Here is a 22493-nt window from a genome sequence, read left to right as displayed (position 1 = left end):
CCAACCTTCTAAACTGTCATTTCTCTTGCTGTCTGAAAGCTCCATTCTACTCAGTTTCTATGATAACAAATGGATCATTGCTGGACCTTCTCTGTTCACTTTGTGAAATCTACAGCTGACCTTCAATGTGCAGGGTTTTCAGAATGCTTTACACAGGCTTTCAAATTCGAAAATAAAACAGCTTTGGTGAAATGCCTTTCGAAATACGCTCCACAAGTAACATATTTCGATTAAAAAGTGTTTGTGGAAATAACAATGAACCCGGATAGACATTAGTAGTGAATGGTGGAATGAGTCAGTGCAATACCAATGAGGGTTATTAATCTTTTCCTAGCCAATCGCAGTTGATAGTAACTCCTGGGAGTATACGAAGAGCCGGAACCCCTGGAAAACTGAACCCCAAATGCAAAAAATAGGGCTCTGCAGTACTTCAGTAGATGTTACACCAGGCTCAGATGAAAGCTCACAGAGCCATATGTAAAATCAATGTTTGCACCTACAGAAAAAAGTGAGAGACTGCGATTCCTCTGTGAGAATAGAATACATCTCTTGTTGTGATTAAAAAAAGACCCTTGACTCATCTTATGCGTATCACTCGTGATCATCCCGTGACACTTACCTCATGTTGAAAATTAAACTTGACATTGGCATCTCTGCTATCATTGGCAGGTGTGTACTTGGCAAATAGAAAATACAAAAAAACTACCATCATATCAGGATGCCAATAGACAAACATTGCCTCACATTCTTGGAAGGAACTGAGAATAAGGCTGAAAACACAGCGATTAAAAATATGTCTTAAGATGTAAATTACCATATAGCTTTCTTGCTATATATAAGTGCCAGGCAAGTGTAGTCATTGTAGATCTCAAGATGGAGAACACCGTACAAGAGCAAGAGACCTCTAGCTCGAGCCTACAAGAACTCCTCGACAAATATCTTGATGGAAAGCTGCTTTTGGAAACATACCTTAGGAAAGGATCCGGATTCTGTAATGATACGATAGACCAGATATTTTCTTGTTTGATCAAGCTCTTCTCTTCAGGTATGTATGGTTGACATTTCTCTTGATTCAAGCAGGCTCTATACTGTCATTTCTAGATCTAGGTCAACAAATCCAGAACCCCCAACTGCATTAATAGCTCCATGCTTGATGGAGAGGAACTTTGTGACCTTCAGATATTGCTTGGTAAAGGGTATGTAAAACATGTGCCAGTGCACAGAAAACCCTGTCAGTGCAAGCAGGGAGTGGGACACGTGGTGTAAAAGTTTGCTGTATACTTTAACAGGGATAAGCAAGTGTTGTGAGCACAAGGGTTTCCTCAATTTTTTTAAGGGGGCTCTGGTATGTGAGGAGAGATACAGCAGAAAAAAAAACGTACATATACCACTAGCTACCCACCTCTAACACACCGAAAGGTGGCTACTTGTCAGAAATGTACCTCACAGTAGGAATTTCATAGGATTATATCACCATTACTAACATCACGCAAAAAGAAATCACTTTTAAGGTTAGCAACCTGGCTACTTGTTTTGCATGCTCACAAACACCACCATCACTGTTTTTATCATGTTTGAGTAAAACAATTTTTATTTATCTCTTTAGGTCACCACACTGACACATAGACGCCATGTTGCCAGTGTAACGTGTTTCTTTAACCTATCGTGTCCTTAAGACGGGGCGTTGGACTTTACTGACAAGCTTTAAACTGCAACAGTGTTGTCTTTATCCCTAGAAACATATTCAAATGTTGACGCTATTATACCATGTTGTTGTATAATTGAAAATGCGATCAAAATACACCATTACTAACATCACGCAAATTGTACATTACAAATGTTTTGGTGTCTGCTTCTTCCGCCCATTTGTGTTTCTACAAATAACGAACCCTGGAAATAGGTTTTTGATGTTGTTTTACCATGCTGTTTGATATAATAATTAAAATATGCTAAACACATTTCTTTGTCTATGGTGGGAGATATAATCCTATGAAATCACTACTGTGACGTATACTTTAACAGTCCTGAAAAAAAATTCTGTTGCCATTATGATTATAATGTCAGTATTTTTGCTATTGATGCATAATTCCAACGCAATGCCCATGCTGGCGTAATTGCTGTGAAGTGTTTTCATCACTGGGTAAATAATAGGGGCATTCCAGCTGTGTTTAATGTCACCTAAACATTCACTAAACTGTTCATTAGGCCAGGGTGAATTTCTGGAGAAGGGATAGGTTAGGTTTAAAAAATCACTCTGCAACCCCTAGAAGAGTTGGCAAACTCATTAAAATTGAGGAGATATTAATTCAGGTGGTGAGCCGACCCTGTCGATAACGGCCCAAGTTAAGGGCCTGAGCGAAGCAAGGGTCCCTTAATGAGGGCAGCAGTGACGTTACTGACATGGTCAGCCCACCACTGAGGTTAATATTGCCATTAGCACCCATGCTGTTCCCTACATGGCTGCTAATTGTGATTTAAAAACAAAAAAAACGTACCTTTGTTGTGCGCCACACAGTGCTGCTGTCAGTGAAGTCTGTTTTCCATGTTGATAACTGTCATGTCATCAAAATGAAAATGGACTTTGCTGATAGCAGTAGTGCGCGGCGCCAGACCGTGCAACAAAGATACGTTTCTTTGTTTTTCTTTTGAAATAAAAGAGATACCATTAGCACTCGTGGAGGAAACTACACGGGTGCAAAGTGGTGAAGGGGGAGCGGGGAATGGAAGGGGCCCAGGCTGCTCGGAATGCAGGCTTGTATCTTACAATGCCGCCTGTGTTCCAAACATCCTGATTGCCCAGAGCCCCCTCCCAGGGTGCTAATGGCCAGTCACTGTTGGCTCAGAGTTTCCACTAGAGACCCATATTTGTGTTCTGAAGTTTGCCATCTCAAAATGGATCCGCACTACAAATTGTATTTCTATGAAGATAAGAGAGGGGTAAAATAAAAGGAGAAAGAAACGGTGCTCCACAGTAGTTACAGGTGCCAGGCTAAAGTCATCATTCGCTCACAGATTATTTGATTTCTGTTTAGAGTTGAAAAGGTTCAGATGAACTTTTTAGGGTGGAATCAGTGATTCAGAAAACACAGAACCATCCAATAATTCAGGTATTTCGACTTTTCCGCATACAATTTAACCCAGGCTTACTGCACAGGGAGTTATAAAAGTATTCCTGTACTGTGCTGTTTTACTTCCTTATTTTTCTTTTTTTGTAATTGACAGCAGGAAGAAACATTCTGTTTCAGGGCACTGATGTGAAACGCGGGGGTGTTGCTAGGTATGGAAAAGTTGTGGGGCTAAGCTAATGCCGGGACTGTCAGGACTCGGGGCTAGCTAGCCTTTTGGCTGTAGCCCCGGAAATTCTATCTGGGGCTACAACCAAAAGACCAGGGGCTATAGCCCCCTCAGCCCCCCACGCAGCAACGCCTCTGGTGAAACGTAAAGGGAGTAGGACATTAGGGAAAAAGGAGCATGAGGAGGGCGGTAGGGCAACTTCATTCACTGCGACTCCAGAATTTTCATTCCTAAAGGTAGTTAAGTTGCAGATATAACACAAACATTTAAATGCATGCAGCCTGCATTTATTGACTTGAGTGTGAATGCAAGTGTATCACGACCAAATAACCTTGGTCCGTGACTTTCCGTTCCGATTATAGAGTCTGGCTGAAAAAAAGAGGTAACCTCCAGTAGGAAAGAGAAAGAAGTTGTCAGATTTATTGGAGCCGCACCAATTGTAAATGGTAGTACAAATAAGGGAGGGCGGATGCCTTTAAGGAATTAGCCTACAACCACAGGCTAAGTTCATTGTAAATGATTTGTGAAAAACCCAACAGGCTCCTCATTCAAAAAGTCAAAAAAGCATAACTCGTTACCAGTATCTAAGAATGTATATCAATAGATGTAAAAAAAAAAACATACAGAAAAGGGCTATTTAGAATAAGCCAGCATTACGTCTCATGAAATGTCAATTTTGGTGCATTATTGTTAGTATGGTGACATCCCGATTTCAGTACATAAATTAAAGCACCTGGAGAAGGGGGCATTCAGCTTTTCTAATGAACCAGTCAACCTGCTTTGGGAAATGAGGACAATTGGCAAGGCATGGGGAGAGTGACCGGACAGGGCCCTGCTGGAACTACCAAGGAAATGATTTCCAGACATTCTGTGAGACAGTAGCTGTTGGCAAGGTTGCCACTCGCTTTCAACCTGGTTTGCATCAACAGAACCAATGTGTTCCTTAGATCTCTTGTGTCTGACTTTTATATTCTACTGGGTTATTTTTTAATTATTTCTTAGTTTTCATGTATTCATTTTGCTCCTATTATAGGCTGTTTGATGTCACTTCTTGTGATTCTGTCAGGGTCACATGTCATGTTATGTCACTTCCTGTGATCACATCTGAAATTGGGGATTTAGAGAACAGACTGCTACTTCTGCTGCATATGATCTTGATTAAAAGACACAAGTGACAATATTAACTATCCTGGAACCCATTAGATTGTTTCACACCTTGAATGTCAGTGTTACTTGACTTTTCAAAGCGCATGCCTTATATTGATCTGCCATTGGCATCGGAGAGAACCATCAAGCAGAGCAGAAAAGGCCCCACTAATGGTAGAGTGATTGGATTATTTGAAAGGCATAGCGCCTACACTTCTGGATCTACACTGGCTTTTTAGGAGCCTTTTCATTTCAGCTCAAATTGAGTTAATTGGCCTTAAATCAATGCTTGCCATTGGTCTTATATATTTAGAGAATCAAATTTGTTAGAACCTCAGGGATGTGTGTTGGTCAAATGGGGATGCTATATTTTAGAACTCGCTCAGCCCAGCATGCACTGATATTGCTTGAGTGATGTTTCAGCTGTTTATGAAAGATTCTCTTTCACTTTTAAGCTTTCTCTTACAAGCCTCCAGTAGCTTTTCATTGTGCGTGGCTAAGAATACTCATTGGGGTGAAAGGAAACTGACACCAACTAACGTGTTCATGAGGGGGTTGGTGGAGATGGGTGCAATTGAGGGTATTGAGTCCAACATGGGAAGTATTAGGCCTTTAAAGGTGCAGCTCCCAGGGAGTTAACATTTCTCAAGCATGCATCTTAACATTGGCTTGAGTTTTGTTCACTGTATGAAACATAAGTGTCATATACTTATTGTTTATTTTTATTTTTACTTTGCATTTGTGATAAACAAATAGATTAATTCTAGTCAAAAATCTAATTTCTAACAAGGCAATAGCATTATGCTTGAATCGATATTTAATATATTAAAATATTTATTAAAAATCTATTTGTTTTTTCATGACCCTGTCTATATACTTGGTACATAAGTAATAAAAAAATAAGGAAACAGCTTTTTTATTTTTATTTATTTACTTATCGTTTTATATTAAGCAATATTTTGTTATTTTCTCCATGTAAACTATGTTTCTTTAAAGTCCTGTTCCATATGTTGCACGTTTATGTCGTGCAGGGATGTGCCATTCATTGGTGGATACAGCCAGTAAAATAAAATTGATGAACATAAGAGGACCAGACATGCTCATTTGGTCACACATGTTGGTATGGAAGTACATGCTTCATACTTTTAATGTATTCAGATCTGATGTCTATTTTTTGTATTTTTCTAACCAGGTCGTGTGAAAGGAAACACTATGATTCAATTCAGTTTGGGCCCCTACATCTATTACAGCTTTCCAGCCTGTGCATATTTTAAAGAAATCATTGTTGCAACCTCGACTAACAACTGCTTGGAGGAGCTAGAGAAATGGCGGAAGAACGAAGCCGATGCCCTCGACATGAGTCATATAGCTGAGTTTGTTTGTGAACGGGAAGGCAACAGGTATGCAATCACCCGTGATGCACCTATCTGCATTTACGTAAAATGAAATCACCAAAGATGGACCGAATTGCTTCCAACTTCACCAATTTGTCCCTTTCAGTTTCACCCTTTCTCTCCCTTTCATGCACCACAATCATTCCTAACTATTTCTATTGAAAAACACACTGTATTCTATTCCCACGTGTTGTACCCTACTCAAATTCCACCAAATTTTTACATGTTTTGCACATCTGCACATTCCCATTGACAGCTCTCATTAATATACATTCTAAATTGCACATGCAGTGAGATGTCAGTCTTACCTCTTGGACTACTATTATAGCCTAAGGGATCCCCCTCATAATAAGAGTTCCAGCCCAAGGTTCAAGAAACAGTAGGCCAGGAATAGCAGCAGGGAGCAGTAGGGAGCAGCACAGTTCAGTCAGACAACACGAAAATGGTCTTGAGACAGAGGCAATGAGGACATAAGGAGGATACTCTACCTTTACACACATGTGCCCGAATGATGTGTTTAGGATATACAACTGCATGGCAGGAAGAGTCCAGCAAGGACAGCCAGTTTAACCAGCAATGAGGACGGGCAGAAGGTCAGGAAAATCCCAGCAAAAGATCCCAACAGCCAGGAGAAGCAGGGATGCAAGAACAAAAGAGTCAGAACCCAATCAGTTTGCCGAAACCTGGATCATCAGCAGCCCATCTCAGCAGCAGACGTCCAGAGATTCATGAAAGAATCTGAAGAATGGAGGGGTCTATCACTGATAACACATTCAGTCAGAGGCCGGCCAAATCCAACCCACCAATCACATACTTTGCAGCACAGATAGTTGATGGTGATATGCTAATCAATCAGTCAGGGCTTAAAAATGGCCAAACACATAATCACCCACGGGTAGAGTGTAGATTGGGATGTCTAGTGGACTTTAAAAAAGTTTGTTTTAGTTATAACGTCGATAGATGTGACTAAAGGTGACTCAAGGTGAGTCTATGCTAGCAAAGCTGCCATTTTGACTATTGTCCACCAAGACGAATAAAGACAACAAAACAAAATGGACAGGAACATGGCTTAAAATTACTTTTTTGTATCCACTGGTTACTACATATGTACATTGGGCTACCAATGCAGTAAAAGTGGCTACAACTATGGTGCAGCAATACTACATTTCAGATATCAACTTCCCACACCACACCTTCAGGCTGATCAGATCATCCAGGAACCAACATTTTTTGCCTACATATAAGCCCTTTCCTGGTAGCCATGTTAGCTACTAAGGTGAGCGCACAATCAACATGGTTGCACTTATAATGAGTCTTCAATTGAAGTACCTCTCTGCACAAAAGAAAGACAAAAACATGGAAACCAGAAAACACTTTAGGGGACAACAGTTAGTGAGAAAGATTACCAGAAATGAAATGATGTCCTATCACTGATGTAGGCTGAATTCCTTTCTGCATTTAACGGGACACAGCTGCAGAACATACCTCATGATGAATGATCTATATAACATACAGCTTTTTCTCAAAATGATTTGGCAGCGATGTTAAAGGGGAAATGTCATGAATTATTTGATTCAGAATCACTATACTATTTACCAGTGACTCATTGAGAATACTAACATAGCTGTAAACAATGTTAATTAGCCCCAGAATTGATCCCGACAGTTGATGGGCCAATTTGCCCACTGTCTTCCAGGATGCTACGGCTCAGGTGACAAAGTGTCAACAATAAACTGAACTGATCACTATGGGACACTTTCTACAACAATGAGACACCAAGGATGTTCTTAAAATGTATCGATCATCATTCATAGTTTTTCCGATACGTGTCAAACTTGCAAAAAACACATTTACAGCACAATCATAAAAAACATAATAAACATAATTGATGAACCCTCATTAAACACTATTTCATATATATAAAAATACATTTAATAAGCTTAACTTAAATGTATATATTCACAGATAAAGAACCTACTTTTGTTAGCACATCAAGTCTATAATATTTTCGGGTATCACTATTCAGGTGTACACATTAATGTTACTAAGGGGATTGGACCCTTTGACTGCTATTAGCATCTATGCTATTTCGGATGTCCTTACCATTTGACTTTTTCTAAGATTTTACCAATTGTTGGTATTTATCCTGCTTTACTACTTTCTAATCATTTAGTGCAATTGCTCATTTTACTACTGGATTCACGCCTTCATAACAACCAGATTGGTCGAAACACGAGTCAGCTGTTTATAACCAATAAACCCTGCATACAGGCAGATGACCTTTGGTTCCATATTCTGATGTGATTGCGTATTTTCTGGAACTGCGCATTGGATATACCTTTTATCTAATTGTTTCTATATTTCTAAAGTGCATGGTGCGAGAAGACTTGAGATTCAAGTATCAATAGTTTTGCTTAGCAGCAAAATCCCTTTGCATAGGTCATTAGGGCTAAGCTACAGAAACAATTCTAAAATATGTACAAGCAAGTGGCCTGGAAATCATGTATGGTGTCCAGTCATTTGGTCGACTGAAAACTGGTCGAATGACATTTGGTCGACGCAATTTGGCCGAAAACCAAATGGTCGAATTTTTTTTTTTATTTATATATTTATTTTTTGGGTTTTCGTTTAGTAAAAAAAGGGGTTTTTAGAGAAAAAAGGGGGTTGGGGGGGACCCCCCCAAAAAAATAAAAAAAGGGTTAAAATAAAAAAAATAAAAAATTCGACCATTTGGTTTTCGACCAAATTGGTTCGACCATTTGTCTGGTCGACCAATTTTTTTTGACCAAATGCACTTTGAACTCCCAAGCCAAGCTCTAGCCAAAAATTAGGCGACTGCATATATTATATTAATTTTCTTGATCACTTTACAGTTTTCCAGTTATAAATAGTTTATTTTGACTACAGTCATAATGTATCAATAATGGGCTTAACTACAGGAAACATTTTTTAACTTGATAGTGAAATGATCCAAATCTGAAATTGACAATTCGCAAAAAGTAAATGTATAATGACATTTTACAATGATAATGTGGCTGTCTTTCCACCTGTTATTGAACTGTTCATTGTCTTCCCTTTTACTACCTTTTTATTAATTTCCTTCTTTTTTTTTCATGATGTTTTTCTCTTTTCTATTCTCATTGTCTTATTTTCCTTGCTTTTCATCTAGCCTCCTCTAGGTTTTCTTTCTTTCTTTCTTTCTTTCTTTCTTTCTTTCTTTCTTTCTTTCTTTCTTTCTTTCTTTCTTTCTTTCTTTCTTTCTTCCTTCCTTCCTTCCTTCCTTCCTTCCTTCCTTCCTTCCTTTCTTTCTTTCTTTCTTTCTTTCTTTCTTTCTTTCTTTCTTTCTTTCTTTCTTTCTTTCTTTCTTTCTTTCTTTCTTTCTTTCTTCCTTCATTTCTTTCTTTCTTACCTGTTGGACTATTAATAAGAACGTTTTAGATGTTGATTGAAATTGTAATCTCAACAATATGAGAGAAAAAAGTTAGAATATGAACATGCATAGATCCCAGAGGATTAACATGTATCAGGGCCATACATCATTTGCTTTGCAAGGGCCAGATTAGAGAAACTTGTGCACTGGTGCAAGTGCTAAATTGTACAGTATTAGCAGTAGTGCAAACCTTGCCCTGGCACAAAAATACATTGAAAGGATAGTTCTCTGGCCAGGGGTAAACTTTGTACTTGTGCTAATATCATCCAAAATTGCACTTGTCATGGTGTAAAGTGTTTCTACTATGGAAATCGTTGCCCTAGTGCTAACACCGTGCAACTTTGTACTTGCACTGGTGCAAGTTAGTATAATATGATATGCAAAAATGACAACTATTATGAAATTTAGGTTCAAACTACGGTATGGTTTGGAAGTTCTGAGACCTTATTTACAAATACCAGGAGATTTGAGATTCTGCAGGTTATGCAGAATAAACCATACCCTAATTTGCTAACTCTTCACCCACTCTGATAGTTTGAATGATATTCAATGTAAATTAAATACTTCAACAGATTTGTTCACGACATTCTATTTCTTTGCAGTAAAATATACCAGGAACTTTCCACGAATGAACAACAAATATCACTTATATTTGGTTTACTTAAATTTTAGTGGAAGTAATGTAACTATATTATGGGGTGTGAATTTTAGAAGCAAGAACATATATTTGTTAGGAACATTGAATTATTAAGTTCTTTTATATTTTCATAACTGTGGTGATTCTGCTACTGGTCTTATCACTCTTCTTTTGTTAATAGCATGAGTTGCTTAGGCTTAAACTCTAGACTATATGGCATTATAATAATAAAGATATACATTATTGATACACCATAAGAGCAGCAATGGCGAGACAGTTGGCAGCCAATTGGGGGAAAATATACAGGGTCTTTAAACATGTTTTTACAAATCTGTTAGTGTTATTCAAGATACCACAGATATTTATTCCAGATAACACATTTTATGGAAGTTTCTCTTCAATACACACTAGAGCAACTCCGATTTGCCTCTGCTTCCGTATTGGTGGTTCTCAAACACTGAAAGTGGAGCAGATCTGGGGATGCCGGACTATCCTTGAGATGCTCATCTTCAAATCTGATTCACAAGGATTTGCTGAAGGGCATCTCAGACATGTGACACTTGCTCCAGTTTTAGGGCTTAGGAATCAGTTATCAGGTAATAAGGACCAATCTGAGATGCTCACGTAACATAAGAATAATAAAGGAAATTGATTTAAAGGGAGGATTACACGTTTTCCAACACTTCTTTTTTTCTCACTGAATATCATTCTTTCACATAGATTTCTAAAATATTTCTTACAGTATCAGTAGATCTATTCTTTAAAAATTAAAATCTTATTTGGTTTAATTCAAGTTTAAATAAAGGTAAACATGCTCAAACTCAAGCGCATGTTTTGGCCAGTGCATGGGATCGTCTGAGACTGATTTACATCTTATTTGCACCTGGAGAAGGGTGTTCAGCCAATCAGATGACTGGAAACGCAGGAAACAAATTACATTGCCCCGTCCATGTACCACTAGCTACCCAAGCCCCTTCCCTGGAAATCAGCATTTCTTTCAGGTGCCTTGGCACTTAGCAACAGCCACCTGCCAACCCCCATGCCTGTCCCCCCTCCACTCACACATCACCCCCTAACCACCTTACCCACCCCCCACTTGCTTCCCGTCCTCGGGATGCACCAATCAAGCTCCCTTGATCCTTCCATGTAAGACGTTCTGCTCTCTATTCAGTAGGGTGGCAGCCATCTTTTTTTTATTCATGCGAGATGGTTCTTGCTCAATACATGCAGAGACAAGAAATATGTTTATGTTTATTAGGTTTATATAGCAATATAAATTTACAATATAACAACAAGGTACAATAATGGAAGAAGCATATTTACAATCATGAGACAAACCAGTGAAACAATATGTAGAACAGTTTCCTTAGAGGGAGTGTGAGAAGGAAGGGAGAGCAGGTAGTCAAGGGAAGAGGAACAATAATTCAGTTATCTGATTTAAATTCAAGCAGGTGTGAGAAGGAATGGGAAGGGGAAGGCATGAAGGGGATAAGAGGGGAACAGGGGAGATGGGGAGGAGTGACGATAGAAGGAAAGTCAAGGGGGGGTTAAAAAGAAGGGCTTTCAAGGAGGCGCGGAAGGAGGTGTAGGTGGGGATGGAGCGGATAGAGAGAGGTAAGGAGTTCCAGTGTAGGGGGGCCAAGAACTGAAAGGATGCCCTTCTACCCTTTCCACTTCCATTTTCTGAACACTCCCTCATTGGCTTCTTTCAAAGAGTCACACACCCATCCAGCAATAACATCTAAAACCTCTACACATAACCCTGCCATCTCTCTTGAACACTTTGAATCTCAGAGTACACATCTCCTCTTAATAATACACATCTCCATCAAAAACTATTTTGCGACTGGCCAACATTTCTATTTCCAGATTCACTGAGATCTGCATCTAAGAAAATATAATACAGGAATGCTTCCATTTAAAAAAATGTTTTCTTTAACTCTTTCACAAATATATACATGTATAGAGGGTTCCTGCTACCTACCCTGAAATAAGGTTCCCAATAAGCATATTGGGGGTCATTATGATCCTGGTGGTAGCCGTGCCGGTAAATACTGGCACGGTTGCTGCGGTATCATTTTCATTTTGGCGCCCGCGAATGCGCAATTACCGGGTCATTACGGCCCGCTGGACCCGGTAATTGGCCATTCGCGGGCGCCGGAAAAAAATGCTCCCCATTCCCATTGAGCCCAAGAGGGCTCAATGGGAATGGCGTGGTCGGATGCACCCGCACCATTCAGAATGATGCTGATGCATCCAATATGCTCTGCTCTCGGGTGCCGGTATGCCCACCAGGTCAGACCTTGCAGGCGGGAAGGCACCCGCGAGCAGAACTCATAGTTTACCAGTACCATTGTTACCGGACCGGCAAACTTATAATGAGGCCCATTGTCTTTTTTAACCACTCTAGCAAATACCATTCAGTGCAGCATTCATCACCTGTTCACATAAAGCAGCAACCAATTAAAATGCTCTGCATTTCAAAATGTTTCTTTTACTTTTCCATAAAATAAGGGAACACCAAATAAAATAGACCTGTATGCCATTTTGAAATGCCAATTACTGTCTCACAGTTTAATAACTTGGCAGCACATGCATACCTTGCAATATAGCCCATTCCAATGTATAGGTGCTTCTTATGTCTTTCTTTGTTCCTTTGCAAAGGAAAAAACACGACTAAACTTCACAATTTCCAAATGTGACATGTATTCTAAATAAACATATGTAATGCTGAGCTTTTCTAAATATTTTTTAAAGCCTTTTTAAGAATGTAAATAAATACATGTCTCCATTTCGAGCAGCAGTGTGTTACTTTTGAAGTAGCTTCGAAGTAGCTGTTCGCTGGAGGACTCTGTGGAACCTTTCCTACACTGCTCTTGGGAACCAGGCTCCCCCCCTTTATTATGCTACATTAAGGAGACTCAGCGCGCTCCAGAAGTAGCTTCGAAGTAGCTGTTCGCTGGAGGACTCTGTGGAACCTTTCCTACATGGCTCTTGGTACGACGTGCAATGTTGAACTTTTACAGACTCTGATGGACTTTTCTTTGCCCATGGACTCTATATGCACTGTAACATAGAAACATATAATTGTATATGTTTCTTAAGCATTATAGTACCTAATACTATTATATTTCTACTCTTTTTAGGGAACCAAGCTCTGCCCCCTTTATTACGCTACATTAAGGAGACTCCGCGCGCTCCAGTGCGCGCGCTCCAGAAGTAGCTTCGAAGTAGCTGTTCTCTGTTCGCTGCTCGCAGTGGAACAGCGGTGTCAGATCCCCTCTTTTGTTACACTAGAATCCTCGTCTTGCTAGTTGTTAACATTGCGCATACGGTGTGCAGCCTGGCTCCTATTAAACCTGCTTGCCTCCTGGTGTGGCCTATTTCAATTTTAGCCCTTTATGAATGTGCCCCAAACCAGTTTCATATTGTTGACCCAGTCGCTGTGAGGCTGACACAGATGCTGTGAGGCGAGAGGTGCAAGGTGAGGTGCGAGGCATTATTTTTCTTGCCAGTTACAGCGATTTCAAAACTTCAGCCTTTCTTCTTAGGATCGCTGTGATTGTGAATATTTTTATGATCGTGCATTGTCCACTGTTAAATGTAAAGTGTACACTGTTAGGGGGTTAAAGTTTTGACTGAATTTTACTTCGTGTTTTTACATCTCATTAGGAGTACTCTCACCATTGCAGTTTGTACAGTTTTATCTGTTTTATTTGTCTTTATGTGTTTTGCAAATCACTGCCCTGTTTAATATATGCTAGTTAAACTGAGAGATAAGTGCATTGCGATTTAGATACAAACCAGCGATCTTAACAGGCTTTATTCAAATTTAGCTGGCACTATTTATACCACTGTTTATATCCTTATCAGTCCCCAGTTAACAGTCTCTTCAGACTGTTTTAGTCCCGTTACATTCACGCAGTAACTTGATTTTAACGCGATGGCAGACCACATATGCGAAATTGAAATGCATAAAACCCTGAGGAATAGGCGAATATGCATTCCTAAGGTTATGACGCATGTGCCATTCCAGGACAACCATATTACTACCTATTTTGCCAAAAATGCTCTGCTTTTAAACAATGAACAACAATTTGCCCTAGCGGCACAATTGTTACTACCAATGTCTAATAAGCATTGTATTGACATTGCCGATGCACTAGTAACTAAGCTATCCAGTGAGCTAGCTAGGTTGTGTCAGCTCTAAGCTTTTACATGATATATTGGGTGGAACAAAAGCCCCCATCCTGAATTCTGAAATGGTAGAAGCTACCCTTACATATGCAGACAAAGACCTACTTCAAAAAAATGTGGACATGCTGATCGATGTGGTTAAGCAATCTCCTGAGGCCGCCCAAGTATTACAATCTGATGTTGTCCCTGTAGTTGCTCCTGCATCTCTTATCACATGTACCATAGATTTACCTGGTTCTAAACTGGAAGAAATGGAGGTTGAATATTTTATACTTTACGCCCCCGTCCAAACCTATGAACTTGCCAGTCTTAAATGAGCATGGCCCCCATGTGCCTTGTTTTCCTACAATAGAAAACTCTAATATTGCTGATCCAGTATTGAATACACTATCATTATTTAAATTTAAGTCAACTGGTAAGTCATCAAGTTATGTGGATGATCCAGTAACAAAAAGTGTAATTACGGACCATGGTCCAATTCTTGACGATGGTGAGCTCGATTCTAGTATGTCCTCTGATGAAAAATGTGATGCTTTGGAAAACTTGCTCACATCCCTACTGTCAAAATGTACTTTATTGGAATCAAAAATCGACATTCATTCTCTGCGTTTACATAAGAGTCTGAGTAGTAAATGCGGCTTTCATTCTATGCCACAGCCTAGGTTAACGCCATCTATTCCTCGATCTGCTATAAGCAAGACTACGGCTTGTGTATTATTGTTACAGCGTAAACAGAGAAAACCAAATCGTATCTTCCAGGCATTTATGTATCGGAACAAAACTACAAACAAAGCGAAAACATGTAAAACAAATGCTACCCTCCTCGGCCCTCCCAAAACCTCCCTTTCACAAAATTCATCTCGTATTCTTAGACATGTCGACCCTATTGTTACCATAGATAATTCCTCACAGTCCAAGACACTGCCATCCACATCTAATATGGGGTAAACAAGAAAACATTGTTATTGCCCACTGAAGTCGTTCATTCTGAAGAACGTCAAATGACTCTACCGAAAGAGTGGCTTAAAGGTGTTATTGAAAAGAAAGGAGAATCAAACTCTACTGAGCAAAGGTATCTCGCTGCATGGTACTCTTATGGCAGCCCTCCAATTAACACAATTCGAGCAGCAATTTTAAAGCTATTTCACGAGAAAGTTCCACTTTGTGTTATAACTTCAAATGACATCTTCCTTGTGGACCAAATTGAGTTAACCAACCATTACACATCTAATGTGTGCTTTAAAAATGACGCCACTCTCACCTATGTCCTCGGATTTGAAGAAAACCTGCTTACACTTGGCTATATCGCCCAAGCTGTTGTGATTCCGTCTATCAAACGACCTATAAACACTTTGGCGACTGTGGCAGCGCAAACAACTAAGAATTACAACTTTGCTCCTGCTACTAATAATTTAACAAATTAAAATAAAGATGCGCTAGTGAGACCCATAAGATGATATCTCGGAATCCGTCTGCCAAAGACTCCCCGTCCATTGAGGCAATCCCTGAAGGATATTGCCAATGGTTGCCTCTATCCTTTAGGGACCATTTCTCTGGGACACGGAAGTGACCAATATCTCTTGAACTTCTCTGTTCTTGAAACACCCGGGGTCATACACATATGTTCGATGTTGATGTTCTTTTAAGCAACATCGTCATATATAATATAATTGCTCTCCAAGAGACTTGGATAACAGCTGAGATCCAAATTGATAATCGTTCCACAGTCCACAAAGTGGCCACTAAAGGTCCGATGGGTCGTCCGAAAGGTGGGCTCCTTATATCGGTCTTGAGCCCATGGACAATAGAAAAATGACCTCAGTCGTCCCCAAACATCTTAATAGCTAAGATCACGAATGTGGATACTAGCGTGATACTAATCAATGTCTATGACCCGCTTAAAATGTCACTCATTTCTTAAAACATCAAAGTTATTGATGCTGCATTAAATAAATATTCCCATTCCTTTCCAGTTTGGCTCCTTGGTGATTTTAATGCCAAAATAGGTGAGATTATCCCAGTTGAGCTAATTGTTGATCACTCACAGAATTCTAACCCCATTAAACAAGATTCCAACATACAAGGTAAAAAGTGGCACAAACTCTTTCAATCTCATAATATAACATGTTTGAATGGTACCACTATGAGTGATCCGCTTATGGCCCCTATGCGCATAGCATGCTTTTCTGCAACCACAATTGACTATATATTTTCTTATGCGCTAGGCTTGCCCTATATCAAAGATATGGGAGTTGTGTGTCGTGAGGAAAGCGGTCACCTGCCCCTATGTTTTCTTTTTGACATCAACCAAAAAGCTCACACACTATCAACGCACAATAAAAATGGTCAGATACTGTTGAATGATTGCTTGAATCGTATACTAAAGAAAAGAAACTCCACAATATCGACCAAGCTAAATCTATGGCTCGGGAACTGTTACCTTCATTCAAACTTATTCTTCCTGGCCGCATTTGGATGAAAAATTAATTGAGCATTTCTCGGATACCATGGTCAATATTCAAAGTTCTACTGTCGAGCAGCGTCAATACAAATCTGTTTTGTAGAGAGTTAATATTTTGCATCCTATACTCAAAGACAACGACAAAGCCATTCAAATTGAAAAAAGAAAACTACGCCATAACATCAAGGTGTTGATTTACTCCAAGAGAGGGGTGTCTGATGAGTCGCCGATAATGGAACAAATTTGTGATCTAAAAAAATGCCATAATCGGTGGCTAAAATCTCACAAAAAAGAGCTTGAATTAAAACTTTGCCACAAGATAGCCAGACTTTCCCTATTGAGTGATGGTAATGCGAAATGGCATCTATTAGCGAAAAACAAAAGAGAATTGACAATAAACTGCATAAATGAAGAACCATATAGCTTCCACCATAGGCAGTAATGATTCTGTTGCTATGGCAATGCCCATCCCTGATACACCGTGGCAATGTAAAGCTTCTATATTAGACATCATTGCAATTATTGAAAATTTAAAATCATCTCGTGCTGCTGGCCCCGATGGTATATCCAATCTTGTTTTAAAAAGTGATCCTCCATTATGGGGTGCTGCTCTACACATATTATTTGGTCATATGAGTATGCACGGTATTCTACCATCTTCTTGGAAACTCAGTAACATTTTGACTGTGCACAAAAAGGGAGCTTGGGATGTTCCATCTAATTTTAGAATGCTGGCCATGTTAGATTCAACTTCTAAAGTTTTTACCAAAGTTCTACTTTATGAATTAAACGCTTGGATTGACTCACTAAAGATTCTTCCTCTCAATCAAATTGGTTTTAGACCCAAATCTAGCACCTTACACAATCTACTTATTCTAAGCTCAGCGATAGAACATTCTTGGGCACGGCGGAACTTAGCTGTACATTGTGCCTTTATTGATTTTTCTGTTGCGTTCAACACTGTTTGTAGGAATCTCCTATGGCGCAAATTGGTGGATTGGGGAATTCCAAGCGGTCTGCTTCGCATGTTGATGCTTCTCCATGCAGACACATCAGTTAGTGTACGTCTTAACGCCCTGGGGTAATTATCCAAATCTATGCCAACCAAACGCGGTGTTAAACAAGGCTGCATGATAGCCGCGACTCTCTTCAACCTATACTTGGCTGATATGTTCTCTTCATTTAACATCCATGCTGCTAATCCGATTAAAATCAAGAATGTAGCTTTGGGATGGCTTGCCTATGCTGACGACATTTTACTTCTTGATTATACTCCAGCAGGTTTACAACTTATATTGAATGCTTTAGCCAACTATGCATCTAACAATGGCCTGATAATCAACAACTCTAAAAGTAAAATCATGGTCTTCACACAGAAGCTGAGGCCTAAGCGCCTACATTGGTTCATAAGTGACGTTTTATTGGAGCAAGTCTCCACTTATAAATATCTAGACGTAATTATAGATGATAAGCTTAATTGGGCCCCTCATTGGGCAGAAACTAAACTTAAATGCGAGGCTTCGGTTAGCCTATTAAGTGCATTTATTGGTCATAATAATGGCTACAGCGCTTCTTCTGTCCTATTTATAACTCGAAAATAGTTGCCATGCTGTCATACGCAATAGGCATCTGGGGACATAAATTCCATAAAGCTCTTGTTAAATTTGAAGCCAAACTTTTGAGGCGACTATTGCGTCTTCCAAAATGTATAAGCATTGAATATCTGTACCTTGAGTTTAATATAAAAGGCATATGGAATGTACATTTATCTCAATGTGTAATGTTCTACCAATGTTTAATTACGGTGTCAACTGATACAATAATTGTACCATACATGCAGGCTTTTCTACGTCTGGATGTTATTTCACCATTGGGTTTAATTGGTACTTTTAAGCGCTTCCACTGTCAGTGGCTATATGAAGGAAGCAATTTGTATGTTACAGGCAACCTCAAATATTGGCTTAAGAGAAAACTCTGTATCTGCCTTTTTGCGAAACATCCTTCATTTAGAGACCTTGCCGTCTGCCACTGAATATTGTCGATATAGAAGGGCTCGAAAATCCATTCCGAAATATTTCTTAGCATACCCGAACCCAAACATATTCAGGGTTTACCTCCTTTTAAAATTTAATGTATCAGTTGCACTATCACCAACAAGTTGGAGGAACAAGATGGTTTACAATCATACATTTTGCAGACTTTGTGGAAATCTCTTAGAAGAAACATTGGTCCACCCAATTATTGAATGTGAAAGTCTTCACCATCTTCGTATGAAATATTTTAAGTCTAACAATAATGCAACAACCGAAAAATATATTCCTTGCTTATGGTTGAAATGTTTACAGGGTGATCATATTAATCTTATTTACTTCGTTGTCAGATTTTATGTGTATCTAGTTGAGATTTTTAAATGTTTAACATAACTGCACTAGTGTAATATGGTTTAAATATTGTAAATGTGATGAAATTGAGAAGTTTTACATATGTAGTTTTATTATCTGTTTTAAATGTGTGTTCAAATGGTATACAAAGCTTTTGCTGAATGCATATTCAATAAATTTACCTTACCTTTTGCATAAAAGAAAGCAAAAGCAGGAAAAATAGATTTGAACACCATTTGTAACTGGCGCGCAGTGTGTGCCAGTTTAATATATTAACAGTACATATATACTTTCTAACATAAACCATTCCAGTCTTCTGCTGCGGTCTCTACATTCTGTGACTTGTACTTCAATGTATATAATGGTAAAAGTGCAACTACAAGTCCCATAATGCAAACAAAAACTCTATGACTACGTAAACACTTACAGATTATAATGCATCATGTTGGCAAGAATGAATATACTCCTAACACATCAATGACGCACCAACTGGCATTTAAAGTGTTCTACAGATATTTTTCATCAACTTTTCTTTGCTTTTACAAATTGTTACAAAGTTTCTGCAAATGCACAGACACATTTCTTAAATTTCAAGAAAATGCTCCTAAAAGCAACCATTTGTAACCGTAGAACAATCATATTAACTTTTTCCCCACCACCCTCCTTCAATTACAAATATAACCCTTCCTTCCTAACAGTACTTTACCATTACCACATATGCACACTAACTTTCTTTGCCCACTAACTTTTTTTTACAATTACAGGAAAGAAGCACATCACTGCAATCACGAACCGAAAAACAAATACCCTTCGCATCCGACAAAATAAGTACATTAATAGAGCATATGTTATTATAGCAACACAGTGCCACTATATATATTATTCCATATATATTATTGACTACTTTTGTCAAACCAACATTTCTTTCACTCTAGCCCATTATATTCCACCATACACACTCCTATTATTGTCATCTACAAACCACCATTGCAACACCCACTCTTTCTCAAATCAGCACAATCACTGTATAGATTCCATCGCACTACCACTGCCTTCCTCACTAACCCAACACCATCACACCTCACTGCACTCGTATTGTCACAACCTTCCCAACCACACCTAATATACCACATCACAATCAAATAGTGCTCTATTCATCTCTACAATCACACCCATGCACCATACATGCATATTAATTGCAAAATTTCTCAATACAAACTTTCTCTTTTCTAAACAGATACAACAAAATGCCTACCAAACACCAACTCTGTAGGAAAGAAAGAAAAACTAGAGCAGATAAGACTAAAGGTACACCACATAGTCATCCACCTCTAAAACAATTTATAGAAAACCTTTAAACAAAAGAGCTAATACCTCACTCAACAAAACGAAACCAACCACATTTAAAGAAGGAAGGCCCGCTTGCAAAAACAAAAAGTAAAATATCTTGTACAAAGAAATGTGCACCTACTAATGAACCCAATCCTCTATCTACCAGTGTCAACAGAGTCATGGTAAAGCAATCAAAATACATAATGTTCCAAAAAATGTTCCCCTGTAGAGTTTTTCACAATCTTATAAAAACATCTGAAAAGTCAGGATCTTCCCTTAAAAACACCAGCTGGAGACTAATCATGCAAGCTCTAATCGAAAGCACTGTTCTACTAAAGAGAATATTGTTTATATTGAATTTAAACAGAATGAAACCACTAACTAAATCAATCAATACATTACAACAAGTACTTCTAAACATGCACAGTGGAAATATCCATAACTTTTCAAACTTCTGCGAGGGTGAATGGACACACACAAGCACCACAGAACCATACTTCAATGAGGAAGCTTAAAAACAAGAACAAGAAAAAACTATTGCCATTGACAATAGTGGTTGCAGGTATGAAATGGTGGATCAAAACATTATGGCAAAAGAAACCCTTATTGAAAATAAATCCCCAACAAACTTTGAACCAAATGCTCTATTCACCCAAAGATACCTCCCAGTCTACAAATGGACATGCAGGTCAATGTGTAATGTATGCCAACAATCCTTTAAATCTTTATGACAATTCCTCAATCTCTATGTGAAACTATAAGACAAAAGGAAAAATGAAAACTTTACAAACCACAGACTCCTGTCCAGTGCGCAGCCACACTGGTCTGCAAGGACATTCATTAGCCTGCATTTCAGGAACTGCTAGCAAAAGCACTTTCCATCACATTAAAATGTTAGCGACACACCATTCTACTATACAGAATCTTGTGCATCAACTATACTATGCAAAAAGTCCTGTTCTACAACTGGAACATTTGATAACATTCTCCGACATGGAACCGCCAAAGAACTCCTTGATGAAATAAGCACATCCAACGTAAATACTTTGGAACTGAAGATGGCTTTGAAAACTCTGCACCTTGCAAAAACATTACTGAAAACCTCATAAACACTAACCTCCTAATAAAGACATACAAAAATGAAATAGCTAAGTTTCAAAACACATCTGCTGAAATACCAGACCAAATATGTGTCTGCAGCCGCAGAACATTTTATAAAAATAGCACAAAATAGTAAATCTAGTTTACAAAATAGAAGGCAATGAAGAATCCCAATGGTTCCAATTAGCTTTATATCGAACAGTATTAGCAAAATACACAATAACTAACCCCTCAAGAGTGTGCAAGTACTGCAACACAAATCTTGACAATAACCAAATGCCATCACGTGCTATCAAATATTCCCACTTCCGAAAGTTCACCAACGGCTTAACTTGTACTAGAGCATTATAATACAAACAGTGCACCCATTTCAGGCTATAATATTTCAACCAAAATCAGCCAAATTACCTCCATCTGAACTACTAAAGGGCATCCATGGCAAAGTAGTATATTTACCATTGGATCTTAAAGAAAATGTTCAAACTCTCGGACTGTAGATCAATCTTTAATTGTACTAGTTAATGATGTGCTAACAAAAGACAAAATAAATGGCAAATAAACAAAGGTATAAAAGCCCTACAATATCTAAAATAAAACAAGTACTACAGAGATATAAACATAGAGGAAAACTTATCAGAAATCACCCACATTATTCAAGAGTCAAGAGAAAGTGGCCAATTTCAACATGTAGATCCTGTTACAGCAGCTGACATTTTAGACCAGTACACCATTCACCAACTGCACTCCAAAGACACAATTGATGATGCATTAAAAACATACCAAATGCATCAACCCAAAGGATCCCCAATGATAATATGCAAAAAAAGTGTAGAAGCAAGTTATTTTCTTCTACTCTTTCCTACAGGAAAAGGAGGACGATATGATGAAAGGTCCACAAAAATTAGTGTATCATAATATTGAATGTATTCTGAAGACCCCAGATTCAGGTAAAATGTTAAATACATTTTCCACCTCCTCTTTGAAAGTGATCTAGCAACTCTGTTATGGAGTTGCACACACATTAAAAACATTAAAAACAGGCTCTAACATTTTAAACATATCCACTACCCAACTACTACAGTATTGCAGTCAAGCATTGCAAATCTCTTGGCAAACATGC

General features: G+C 38.6%; 1 protein-coding gene across 1 annotated transcript in view; it reads left to right on the top strand.

The window, feature by feature from the left end:
* The first annotated feature begins 851 nt into the window (after positions 1–851).
* Positions 852–22493, top strand: part of LOC138487687 (nicotinamide N-methyltransferase-like) — a 41150-nt gene continuing 19508 nt past the window's right edge. The window contains exons 1-2 of the mRNA XM_069614212.1: positions 852–1045; positions 5633–5840. Coding sequence (XP_069470313.1) covers positions 874–1045; positions 5633–5840 — 380 coding nt within the window. The 5' untranslated portion in view covers positions 852–873. The remainder of the gene's footprint in view (positions 1046–5632; positions 5841–22493) is intronic.

The sequence above is a fragment of the Ambystoma mexicanum genome, chromosome 9 (assembly GCF_040938575.1).
Source record: "Ambystoma mexicanum isolate Mex_15411 chromosome 9, UKY_AmexF1_1, whole genome shotgun sequence".
NCBI lineage: Eukaryota > Metazoa > Chordata > Amphibia > Caudata > Ambystomatidae > Ambystoma > Ambystoma mexicanum.
The sequence above is the reverse complement of the archived record's forward strand: the minus strand, read 5'-3'. Positions and strand labels throughout refer to the sequence as shown.